The sequence below is a fragment of the Chiloscyllium punctatum genome, chromosome 12, assembly GCF_047496795.1.
Source record: "Chiloscyllium punctatum isolate Juve2018m chromosome 12, sChiPun1.3, whole genome shotgun sequence".
NCBI classification, from domain to species: domain Eukaryota; kingdom Metazoa; phylum Chordata; class Chondrichthyes; order Orectolobiformes; family Hemiscylliidae; genus Chiloscyllium; species Chiloscyllium punctatum.
In genome coordinates this window covers 1,697,496-1,710,833 of record NC_092750.1, presented here as the reverse complement: position 1 = coordinate 1,710,833, position 13,338 = coordinate 1,697,496, and the positions used below count along the sequence as shown (strand labels likewise).

At 54.1% G+C, this 13,338-nt stretch overlaps 1 protein-coding gene across 1 annotated transcript in view; it reads left to right on the top strand.

Annotated features, from left to right (window-relative positions):
* Positions 1-13,338, top strand: part of LOC140483545 (sodium- and chloride-dependent creatine transporter 1-like) — a 172,658-nt gene that overhangs the window by 157,488 nt on the left and 1,832 nt on the right. Inside the window, exons 11-13 of the mRNA XM_072581735.1 lie at positions 7,390-7,492; positions 9,935-10,035; positions 12,707-12,877. Coding sequence (XP_072437836.1) covers positions 7,390-7,492; positions 9,935-10,035; positions 12,707-12,877 — 375 coding nt within the window. The remainder of the gene's footprint in view (positions 1-7,389; positions 7,493-9,934; positions 10,036-12,706; positions 12,878-13,338) is intronic.

Genomic DNA, 13,338 nt, shown 5'->3' with positions numbered 1-13,338 from the left:
CAGGTCCACACCCCCCACCAACCCAACCTCCACTCCCGGCACCTTCCCCTGCAACCACAAGAAATGCAAAACTTGCGCCCACACCTCCCCTCTCACTTCCCTCCAAGGCCCCAAGGGATCCTTCCATATCCGTCACAAATTCACCTGCACCTCCACACACATCATTTACTGCATCCGCTGCACCTGATGTGGCCTCCTCTATATTGGGGAGACAGGCCGCCTACTTGCGGAACGTTTCAGAGAACACCTCTGGGACACCCGCACCAACCAACCCAACCGCCCTGTGGCTCAACACTTCAACCCCCCCCTCCCACTCCACCAAGGACATGCAGGTCCTTGGACTCCTCCATCGCCAGACCATAGCAACACGACGGTTGGAGGAAGAGCGCCTCATCTTCGGCCTAGGAACCCTCCAACCACAAGGGATGAACTCCGATTTCTCCAGTTTCCTCATTTCCCCTCACATTCCCAACGCCCCTCCCCCAAGTCCCTCCTCCCTACCTTTTATCTTCGCCTGCTGGACACACTCTCCTCATTCCTGAAGAAGGGCTTATGCCCGAAACGTCGATTCTCCTGCTCCTTGGATGCTGCCTGACCTGCTGCACTTTTCCAGCAACACATTTTCAACTCTGATCTCCAGCATCTGCCGTCCTCACTTTCACAGACAGGGTCAGGCACAGGGCGAGAGTGTGTGACCCTGGGGGAGAGTGTGCGTCTCTGGGGGAGAGTGTGTGTCTCTGGGGGGGAGTGTGACCCTATGGGAGAGAGTGTGACCCTGGGGGAGAGTGTGTGTCTCTGGGGGGGGGAGTGTGACCATAGGGGAATGTGTGACCCTGTGGGAGAGAGTGTGACCCTGGGGGAGAGTGTGACCCTGGGGAGGAGTGTGTGTCCCTGGGGGGGAGTGTGTGTGACCCTGGGGGAATGTGTGACCCTGTGGGAGAGAGTGTGAGCCTGGGGGTGAGTGTGTGTGACCTTGGGGGGAGTGTGTGTGACCCTGGGGGAGTGTGTGACCCTGGGGGAGTGTGGGTAACCTTGGGGGAGAGTGTGTGACCCTGGGTGTGTGTGTGTGTGTGAGAGAGACCCTGGGGGAGTTTGTGTGACCCTGGGGGGGTGTTAGTGTGACCTTGGGGAAGAGTGTGTGTGACCCTGGGGGGGAGTGTGTGTGACCCTGGGGGAGAGAGTGTGTGACCCTGAGGGGGAAGAGTGTGTGACCCTGTGTGTGTGTGTGTGTGTGTGTGTGTGTGTGTGACCCTGGGGGAGTGTGTGTGACCCTGGGGGTAGTGTGTGACCCTGGGGGAGGGGGGCGGGGAGTGAGTGTATGCCTGGGGGAGAGTGTGTGACCCTAGGGGAGTGAGTGTGACCCTGGGGGGGGTGTGTGTGACCCTGGGGGAGAGAGTGAGTGTGACCCTGGGGGGAAGTGAGTGTGACCCTGGGGAGAGTGTGTGACCCTTTGGGGGCGAATGTGTGATGCTGGGGGAATGTGTGTGACCCTGGGGGGGGGAGAGTGTGTGACCCTGGGGTGTGTGTGTGTGTGTGTGACCCTGGGGGGGGGGAAAGTGTGTGACCCTGGGGTGTGTGTGTGTGTGTGTGTGTGTGTGACCCTGGGGGGGGAAAGTGTGTGACCCTGGGGTGTGTGTGTGTGTATGACCCTGGGGGGGAGAGTGTGTGACCCTGTGTGTGTGTGTGTGTGACCCTGGGGGTGAGAGTGAGCGTGACCCTGGGGGGGGGCAGTGAGTGTGACCCTGGGGTATGTGTGTGTGTGACCCTGTGGTGTGTGTGTGTATGACCCTGGGGGGGAGAGTGTGTGACCCTGGGTGTGTGTGTGACCCTGGGGGAGAGAGTGAGCGTGACCCTGGGGGGGGGCAGTGAGTGTGACCCTGGGGGGGTGTGAGTGTGACCCTGGGGCGAGTGTGTGTGTGTGTGTGTGTGTGTGTGTGTGTGTGTGTGTGTGTGACCCTGGGGTGGACAGTGTGTGACTCTGGGGGGGGAGAGTGTGTGACCCTGGGGTGTGTGTGTGTGTGTGTGAGACCCTGGGGGGGAGAGAGTGTGTGACCCTGGGGGGGAGAATGTGTGACCCTGGGGGGACAGTGTGTGACCCTGGGGGGTGTGTGTGTGTGTGACCCTGGGGGGTGAGTGTGTGACCCTGGGGGGGAGAGAGTGTGTGACCTTGGGGGGGAGAATGTGTGACCCTGGGGGGTGTGTGTGTGTGTGACCCTGGGGGGTGTGTGTGTGTGTGACCCTGGGGGGTGAGTGTGTGACCCTGGGGAATGAGTGTGTGACCCTGGGGTGTGTGTGACCCTGGGGGGGAGAGTGTGTGACCCTGGGGGGGGAGGGTGTGTGACCCTGTGGTGTGTGTGTGTGTGTGTGTGTGACCCTGGGAGGGAGAGTGTGTGACCCTGGGGGGGAGAGTGTGTGACCCTGGGGTGTGTGTGACCCTGGGGGGGGGGGAGAGTGTGTGACCCTGGGGGGGAGAGTGTGTGACCCTGGGGTGTGTGTGACCCTGGGGGGGGAGAGGGTGTGACCCTGGGGTGTGTGTGTGTGTGTGTGATCCTGGGGGGGAGAGTGTGTGACCCTGGGGTGTGTGTGTGTGTGACCCTGGGGGGGAGAGTGTGTGACCCTGGGGTGTGTGTAACCCTGTGGGGGAGAGTGTGTGACCCTGGGGTGTGTGTGCCCCTGGGGGGGGAGAGTGTGTGACCCTGGGGGGGGAGAGTGTGTGACCCTGGGGGGGGTGAGTGTGTGACCCTGGGGGGGAGAGTGTGTGCTCGGAGCCAGTTTTGGATCCACCTTGCCAGCTCCTGGAGATTTTCCCTTTTTCCGGGTGGGATTGTGTTAATGGCCTGACTGACATCCACATAAACTACATCGACAGGCCCACCCACATCCACACACCCGGGAACCTCCTCAAAAACATCCACCAGATTTGTTAGATCTGACCTCTCTTGGACAAAACATGCCTCTCCAAATGGAGATTTATTCACTCCGTTGGGATGTCACCACTCCCTGGCAGCACGTTGCAGACTCCTACTGCTCTCTGTGTAAAAACCTGCCCCTCACATCTCCTTTGAACTTTCCCCCTATCCCCTTAAATGCCTCTCCCCTTGTCCTAGACATTTCAACTCTGGGGTAAAAGATTTTGACCCCCAACTCTATCTGTGCATCTCATAATTTTATCAAGTCTCCCCTCAGCCTCCATTGCTCCAGAGAAAACAATCTGAGTTTTCCAAGTCTCTCCTTATAGCTCATACCCTCTAATCCTGGCAAACCTCTTCTGCACCCTCTCCAAAGCTTCCACATCCTTCCTGGAATGTGGTGACCAGGATTGAATGAAATATTCTAAGGGTGGCCTAACCACTCTTAGAGATGTACAGCATGGAAACAGACCCTTCGGTCCAACCCGTCCATGCCAACCAGATATCCCAACCCAATCTAGTCCCACCTGCCAGCACCCAGCCCATATCCCTCCAAACCCTTCCTATTCACACACTCTCTCCCCCCCAGGGTCTCACACACACACACACACACCCCAGGGTCACACACTCTCCCCCCCCCAGGGTCACACACTGTCCACCCCAGGGTCTCACACACACACACACACACACACACACACACACACACACACACACACACACACACACACTCGCCCCAGGGTCATACACCCATCCAGATGCCTCTTAAATGTTGCAATTGTACCAGCCTCCACCACATCCTCTGGCAGCTCATTCCATACATGTACCACCCTCTGCGTGAAAAAGTTGCCCCTTAGGTCTCTTTTATATCTTTCCCCTCTTACCCTAAACCTATGCCCTCTAGTTCTGGACTCCCCCACCCCAGGGAAAAGACTTTGTCTATTTACCCTATCCATGACCCTCATTATTTTGTAAACCTCTATAAGGTCACCCCTCAGCCTCCGACACTCCAGGGAAAACAGCCCCAGACTGTTCAGCCTCTCCCCATAGCTCAAATCCTCCAACCCTGGCAACATCCTTGGAAATCCTTTCTGAACCCTTTCAAGTTTCACAACATCTTCCTGATAGAAAGGAAAGCATACCAAATGCCTCCTTCACTATCCTATCTACCTGTGACTCCACTTTTAAGGACCTATGAACTTGCACTCCAAGGTCTCTGTTCAGCAACGCTCCCTAGGACCTTACCATTAAGCGTATGAGTCCTGTTAAAAGTAGTGGACCCAGCACCGATCCTTGTGGCACTCCACTGGTCACAGGCCTCCAGTCTGAAAAAGAATCCTTCACCACCACCCTCTGTCTTCTACCTTTGAGCCAGTTCTGTATCCAAATGGCTAGTTCTCCCTGTATTCCAGTAGATCTAATCTTGATAACCAGTCTCCCATGGGGAACCATGTCAAATGCCTTACTGAAGTCCATATAGATCACATCTACCGCTCGACCCTCATCAATCCTCTTTGTTACTTCTTCAAAAAACTCAATCAAGTTTGTGAGACATGATAAAAGCAATTTCAATTCGCAGGCCCTAACCACCTTCTATTCACTGTGGATGTGCAATCTCTTTACACCTCTATCCCACACAGTGACCGCTTGAAAGCTCTTTGCTTCTTTCTTGAAAAGAGGCCCGAACAATCTCCATCCACCACCACTCTCCTCCGCCTGGCTGAACTTGTTTTCTCTCTCTCAACATCTTCTCCTTCTACTCATCTCATTTTCTCCAAATCAAAGCTGTAGCAATGGCTCCTTTGAGCTAGGCCTGCCTTATCATGGGGTATGTGGAACATTTCTTGCTCCAGCCCTACCCGGGTCCCCTCCCACAACTGCTTTATCGGTACATCGATGACTATTTCGGTGCGGCTTCATGCTCTCGTCCTGACCTGGAAAATTTCATAAACTTCGCTTCCAGTTTCCATCCCTCCATCACCTTCGCCTGGTCCATCTCCGACACTTGCCTTCCTTTCCTTGACCTTTCGGTCTCCATTTCTGGCAATAGTCTATCCACTAATATCCATTACCAGCCCACTGACTCCCACAGCGACCTGGACTCCAGCTCTTCCCACCCCACGTCCTGTAAGGACTCGATCCCTTTCAGCTCCTTCACCTCCACCGTATTTGTTCCAATCAGGCCACTTTCCAAAGTGGTGCTCTTAATATGTGCTCCTTCTTCTCCAACCGTGGCTTCCCACCTACAGTGTTGACAGGGCTCTCAGCAGTGTGCGATCCATCTCCTACGCCACGACCCTCAGCCCCTCCCTCCCCTCCCAGAACAAGGATAGGGTTCACCCCACCAGCCTTCACATGCAAAGAATAATCCTCCGCCATTTTCCCATCACACACGGCACCTTCCCATCACACACGGCACCTTCCCATCACACCCAGCACCTTCCCATCACACCCAGCACCTTCCCATCACACCCAGCACCTTCCCATCACACGGGGCACCTCTCCCATCACACCCGGCACCTTCCCATCACACCCAGCACCTTCCCATCACACCCGGCACCTTCCCATCACACCCAGCACCTTCCCATCACACGGGGCACCTCTCCCATCACACCCGGCACCTTCCCATCACACCCAGCACCTTCCCATCACACGGGGCACCTTCCCATCACACAGGGCACCTCTCCCATCACACCCAGCACCTTCCCATCACACACGGCACCTTCCCATCACACAGGGCACCTCTCCCATCACACCCAGCACCTTCCCATCACACCCCGCACCTTCCCATCACACGGGGCACCTTCCCATCACACAGGGCACCTCTCCCATCACACCCAGCACCTTCCCATCACACACGGCACCTTCCCAGAAGGTGCAACACCTGCCCCTTTCCCTCTTCCATTCTCACCATCCAAGGCCCCAGACACTCATTTCAGATTTAGCAGCGTTTCACTTGGACCTAAATCAATTTGGTCTATTGCATTCGTTGCTCCCAATGTGGTCTCCTCTATATCGGAGAGACAAAACGCTAACTGGGTGATCGCTTTGCTGAGCACCTTCGGTCTGTACGCAGTCAGATCCTGGACCTTCCTGTGGTTTGCCACTTCACCACCCAATCCTGCTCCCATACCCACATGTCTGTCCTTGGCCTGCTGCAATGTTCCAGTGAAGCTCACCACAAACTGGAGGAACAGCATCTCACCTTCCGACTAGGCCCGTTACAGCCTGACGGTCTCAATATTGAATTCAACAACTTCAGATGATTATCCCATCTCGACCCCTCTGTTTTCATTCTGCTCCATAATTTTATTTCATTCATTTTGTTTCTTTTTTATATATTTTTTTCACTGTTCTGTACCTCTTATTCCTTGATTGTCTCTCCTTCTCTCGCTCCCCACTCTCTCATCACCTTTTTCCTCTCCTCTTCCTCCTTTGCTACCCTTCTCCCCTGTTTTCCATTTTGCCTCTGCTTCACCCCTCCCCCCCCAACCCCCACATATTTTGTCACATAGCACTGGCTTTAGCCTTGGTCATTCACAGTTCCTAATCTCCCTTAATCTCTCTCTGCACTGTCATTATCACCTCTTTATTGCTACCTTTGCGTCTGGAGCCATGACTCACCTTCTCTCAGCCCAGTATAAATACCTCCCTATTTCTCCCTTTTTTTTAGCTTTGACAAAGGATCAGTTAGACTAGAAACGTCAGCTCTTTTCTCTCCTTACAGAATGCTGCAAGACCTGCTGAGATTTTCCAGCATTTTCTCTTTTGGTTCGTGAGACATGATTTTCCACACACAAAGCCATGTTGACTATCCCTAATCAGTCCTTGCCTTTCCAAATACATGTATATCCTGTCCGTCAGGATTCCCTGAGTGGGTGACGGGCTGGGGGTGAGTGGTTGGGCGTGAGTGGGTGATGGGGGCAGATGCGGGGATGCGCTGTGGCTCTTTGGCAGCTGAGATCACTTCTCAATGTTCCCCCCACTCTCCCCTGCTCCCACCCCATTCCCTCCCCCACCAAACCTGCACCACCTTTACCGAATCCAGCCTGCATGTAACTCCAGACCCACAGCAATGGGGTAATCACCCAGTCAGTGATGGCCATATCCTGTGAGTGGATTATAATGCCCTCCACATGCTGAGAGGTAACACCCTCCCCACCTAATTGCTGCTGTACCACACAACTGCCCCAGAATTGAGTAACTTTGGTATATGTCAGTTTCTCATCGGAGGTGGATCAGTTGAGGGGTGTTGGGGTCACTGGCTGGGCCTAGTATTTATTGCCCGTCCCTAGTTGCCCCCTTGAGAAAGTGGGGGTGAGCTTCCTTCTTGACCCGCTGCAGTCCCTGGTGTGTAACGTGTTTCAAACCAAAACCTTTCTGGTCTGGCTCTGGAATTGACTGGTGGGGCAGTTTGGGGCAGAATGGCCTCCCTGTGCTGTTCCGTTGCTGTGTCTAACTCCTGCTCTGCTATATTCCGCAGGGTGGCATGTACATCTTCCAGCTGTTTGACTATTACTCTGCTAGTGGCATCACCTTGCTGTGGCAGGCGTTCTGGGAGTGTGTGGTGGTGGCATGGATATATGGTAAGAGGTCTCTGTCTCTCGCTCCCTGATAACCCCACATTGGGGAGCTATGGCTATCAGCCCATGGACAGACCAAACTCCACCGTCATTCAGAACCAAAATATATCTCACATGATCCCTCTTAACCAACAGTTACAATCTAGGCCCCTACACACAGCAGGAGGCTATTCATAGAGCACAGAAACAGACCCTTCGGCCCACCTTGTCTATGCTAACCAGGTTTCCCAACCTAATCTAGTCCCATTTGCCTGTGTTTGACCCATATCCCTGTAAACCTTTCCTACTCATGTTCGTGTCCAAAAGTCTTTTAAACCTTGTGAGTGTACTGACATCTACCACTTCCTCTGGCATCTCATTCCTCGTATACACCACCCTCTGTGTGCAAAGGTTGCCCCTTAGGGCCCTTTGAAATCACTTTAAAAATCTGCCCCTAGTTTTCAATTTTTCCACCCCAAAGGGAAAAGACTTTGTCTATTTATCCTGTCCATGCTCCTTATGATCTTATAAACCTTTGAGGTCACCCCTCAGCCTCCGACGCTCCAGGGAAAACAGCTGACTCAGAAAGAGCTTCCTGATTAATCCCACTGCCCCCACTCCTACCTCCTACCACCCATGTCCTGCTAATTATTGGCACATTGTCCTTCGGAATGTTTCTCCTGCCACCCACCGCAGCAACGTCCCGATCAAACAGGGAACAGAGTGAAAGGGTGTGCTCCTCATCCCTGCATTTCTCTGTCTCTCCCTCTCTCTCTGTCTCTCCGTCTCTCCCTCACTCTCTCTCTCTCTCTCTCCCTCTCCCTCTCTCTCCCTCTCTCTGTCTCTCCCTCTCTCTGTCTCTCCCTCTGTCTCTCCCTCTCTCTCTGTCTCTCTCTCCCTCTCTCTCTGTCTCTCTCTCCCTCTCTCTCTGTCTCTCCCTCTCTCTCTGTCTCTCTCTGTCTCTCTGTCTCTCTCTCTCTGTCTCTCTCTCCCTCTCTCTCTCTCTCTCTCCCTGAGCACCCTGTCATCTGTCCCTCAGAGCCCAGCCAAACCCCTCGGCACTCTGAACATTCCGGAAATGGCGTATTGCTCAATAGAAGCTGTTAGGAAACAACTTTCCTGATAATGTGGGGAACGTGGGAGGAAATGAGATGATTACATACTCTTGGAAAGTGGCGGGGGGGTGGGGGGGGGGGTGGGGGTGGTGGGGGTGGGGGGTGGGTGGGGGGGTAGGGCAGAGGGGGGGGGGTGCTCTGAGAGAGACAATGTTTAACCTCAAATAATTGCTCAGAGACGTCGACATGCCTCATCTGGGATGGGTCCCTGCTCCTCACATTGAGAGGGATCTCTCCGGCTTCCAAGAGCTCCCTTCCTCAAATGAATGAGGGGATTCATTCCACATCGAACCTCCACTCCCCTCCCCCACTCCCCTCCCCCACTCCCCTCCCCCACTCCCCTCCCTCACTCCCCTCCCAACTCTCCTCCCTTACTCCCTCCCCTCCCCTACTCCCCTCCCCTCCCTCACACCCCTCCCTCACTCCCTCCCCACCCCACTCCCCTCCCCCATTCCCTCCACACCCTCCCCTCCCCTCCCCTCCCCACTCCCCCACTCCGCTCCCCCACTCCCCTCCCCCACTCCCCTCCCTCACTCCCCTCCCAACTCTCCTCCCTTACTCCCTCCCCTCCCCTACTCCCCTCCCCTCCCTCACACCCCTCCCTCACTCCCTCCCCACCCCACTCCCCTCCCCCATTCCCTCCACACCCTCCCCTCCCCTCCCCTCCCCACTCCCCCACTCCGCTCCCCCACTCCCCCTCCCTCACTCCCCTCCCCCACTCCCCTCCCTCACACCCTCCCCCACTCCCTCCCCTCCCTCACTCTCCTCCCTCACTCCCCTCCCTCAATCCCTCCCCACCCCACTCCCCTCCCCATTCCCTCCACACCCTCCCCTCCCCTCCCACACTTCCTCCCCTCCCCACTCCTCTCCCTCACTCCCCCTCCCTTACTCTATCCCCCCCTCATTCCCCTCCCTCAATCCCTCCCCAACCCCACTCCCCTCCCCATTCCCTCCACACCCTCCCCTCCCTCACACCCCTCCCCCACTCCTTCCCCCCCCCCCACGCCCTCCCCCTTGCTCCGTCCCACCTACCTCCCCAGCCCCATTCCCCTCTCGCACCCCCTGTTGGTTAGTGCATGCCTAGCAGTTAACTAGCTGGCACTCGCTCTGCCCCATCTTGTTTCCCCATTGGGTTGCTCCAGTTTTTCCTCTGACCCTGGGTAATCAGCTGGTACCCTCCCAGTCCATGCCATTGGTCCACTGGTCACCTCTGACCTCTGACCCCTGTCCCACTGTATGGGGGGGGAGGGTGTGGGGGCATGAGGGCCCAGCCCCAGTGTGTGGGGTTGAAGGGTGAGCTTGTGTAAAATGTGAAGTGATGGCAGTTGTTTCTGACTCTCCCACTTGGCAGGTGCTGATCGCTTCATCGATGACATTGCCCGAATGATCGGCTATCGGCCTTTACCCTGGATCAAATGGTGCTGGCTCTTTATCACCCCTTGTGTCTGTGTGGTGAGTGACCCAGATCCTCAAATCTCCATTTACCGTGAAATGTTGGGGGTCGTTCCTGACCGGGGTCATTGGGGGAGGAGGGGAGGCTCCTGACTGGGGCTTGCTAGTCGCTGATGTACCTCTCAGCGGGTTTAATGTTTCTTCCCAATTACAGGGCTCCCAGTCTCTCTGGGTGTTGTGACCTGTTCTAGCCTCCATGTTAGATAGCTGGTAATCACGGGGTTAAATCTGACATCGTGTGAGTCTGCATTTTCTGGATTATTAATCCAAAATTAAATTATGCTTACCCTCCCAATTTGGATCTTCAAATTTTAGAAGCAAGACTTTTAGGGGAGTGCTTGGCCCAGTGAGTATTCCAATTGGTTAACAGATAAACTAACCTCTAACTCCTTCACCAACATTACTGAGGCTAATCCCTCTTTGTCTCACTCGTGCTCTCATCCTGAAAGCTAACTGGTTGAAGGATACAGCTGGAGTCAATATTTGCAGGTTGTTATATTCATTTACAAATGATAAACATACACTTCCTCAATCAACAATTAATTACACTGCAGTCTATTGTGTGGCTAGCAAATGAAAACAATTCAACACAATGAATATATAATCCAAATAATTGCTTGGTTATGTAGAACTACAGTATCACTGGGTAAAGACTTTTTTTTATATCAAAGATTATTGTCTCGCCTTCATCAGGACATTTCACAAGAATACTAATTCAATGCATTTTTTTTGGTTTTTTTTGGTTTTTTTCCCCAGCACCCATGGTGTGTGTGTGTGTGTGTGTGTGTGTGTGTGTGTGTGCAGGTGTGAGACACAGTGAAAGACACAAAGTGCACGAATCTTTATTCAATTTCCACCACCAGGAAGATAGGAAAGACACCCGGGTGGCCAGTGACAAGCACTGCCCTTGACATCAAAGGGCAATGCTGTGTGATCAAAACAGTGAAGGGGAGGGTAGGGACTAAATCAAAATAGAGTTGGAGGGAGAAATAATGCACTCCACTCCCTGAACAACTCCAGGGTGTCGGTGGACACCGCGTGGTCCTTCTCCAAGGACACCCGGGCTCTAATGTAAATTCAATGCTTATACTCCTTGAGTGGAGAGTTCTGATTGGCCAGCAAATAGACTCATGTAATTCTCTGACCAATCAGAAGCAACTCACCTAATTTAAAATTTAAATAAATCCTGACAGTTAACTGCCAACTGCATTAATGGATGCCTTCCAATGGAAATGCCTCTGATAATCAGTGTCCAATTGCCAACCAATCAGTATGCTCCTGTCACGCTGTGTAAATGTTAGGTTTCCCCTGGAATTGCTATTCTTGTGAATGGTCCTGATAGATACAATGTGAAAAGCTTCAACAAGATGTAACCTTTTCCGATCATACCCCAATTAGCATTCTAATTTTGGAAGTTCCTCCCAAAGCATTGAATCCCTACAGTGCGGAAGCAGCCCATTCGGCCCATCAAGTCTACATTGAACTTCCAAAGAGCATCCTCCTAGACCCATCCCCACATTTCCCATGGCTAACCCACCTAGCTTACACATCCCTGGACACTACGGGACAACTCACCCTGACCGGCACATCTTTGGATTGTGGGAGGAAACTGGAGCACACCTATGCAGACACAGGGAGAATGTACAAACTCCACACAGAGAATCGCCTGAGGCAGGAATCAAACCTGGGACCCTGGTGCTGTGAGGCAGCAGTGCTAACCACTGAGCCACCCTGAGCTCCGTGTTCCAACCAGCACGATTCCCTCTTACAATTTGTCCTGATGTTGATGGATTACCTCCTTTTCCTGATCAGCTGTGATTTCCCTTTAACCAGCAATCCCCAAGCCTCACCTTCCCCCCTCCCCCTCCCCCTCCACCTCCACCTCTCCCTCCAACTCTCCCCCTCCACCTCCACCTCTCCCCTCCACCTCTCCCCTCCATCTCCCCCTCCACCTCCCCCTCCCCTTCCCCCTCCCCCCTCCCCCTCCCCCTCCACCTCCACCTCTCCCTCCAACTCTCCCCTCCACCTCCCCCTCCACCTCTCCCCTCCACCTCCCCAACCCCCACCACCTCCCCCCCTCCACCTCCCCCACTCCACCTCCCCACTCCACCTCCCCCACTCCACCTCCCCCTCTACCTCCCCCTCCTCCCTCCACCTCCCCCCTTCCCCCTCCACCTCCCCCTCTCCCCATCCACCTCCCCCTCTCCCCATCCCCCTCCCCGTCCCCCTACCCCTCTACCTCCCCCCTCCTCCCTCCACCCTCAAACTGGGTTGCTCACTAACACAAGGATTGTTCCACAGTTAGAGAGACATGCCGCAGGGAGGGTTTGAAACTCAGCGGTCCCGTTTTCGGTGCAGGCCCCACCCTGCGAGTCCGAGTGCATGACTGTGAGAGTGCTGCACTGTCAGAGGGGCTGCCTTTTAGGTGAGATACTAACCAGGGTCCCACCTCTGTCTCCATTATCAATTAGAACGTGCCACTATTACAACAATAGGAGTTTCTTCAATTATTGCGACGGAAACCAGGTTTCCAGGTTATCCAACCTATTTGCTGTTTGTGGGATCTTGCTGTGCACAGATTGACCTTTTGTTTCCCTCACACTCTGGACGATGCTTTGTGAAGTTGGATCTGAAGCTGTGAACTGATGCCTTCCTGCTGTTTTCTGCACAGGGAATCTTCCTGTTTCACATTGTCAACTACAAACCCCTCACTTACAACAAGACCTATGTGTACCCATGGTGGGGTGAGATGATTGGCTGGATCCTGGCAATAGCTTCGATGGTCTGTATCCCCCTCACTGTAGGGATCAAGATGCTGCGAGCTGAGGGAACCCTCAAACAGGTTTGTTCAAATTGAACCCACCGTCTCATTGCTGTTCCACGCTGGCTACTCAGTGAGGGCCTCTAGATGCAGCCCATCTGTCTCTCTCTCTCTCTCTCTCTCCCTCTGTCTCGCACTCTCTCTCTCTCTCTCTCCCTCTGTCTCACACTCTCTCTGTCTCTCTCTCTCTCCCTTGCATTCTCTCTCCCTCTCTCAGTCTCCATTTGTTTTACTCTCTGTCTATCTCGCTCTCTTTATCTCTCACCTTCTCTCTCTCGCACTCTGTCCTGCCCTCTCTATCTCAGAGAGAGAGAGAGAGAGAGAGAGAGAATCCCATTGGGAATTCAGGAGAAATGACTTTACCCAGAGAATGGGGGGAGTGTGAAAGTTGCTGCCATGGAGAGAGAGAGAGAGCCTCATCATCCCTAAATGCCGTGATGTGTGGTCAGGACAAACGCAGTTACCCCATTTTTCCAATTGGA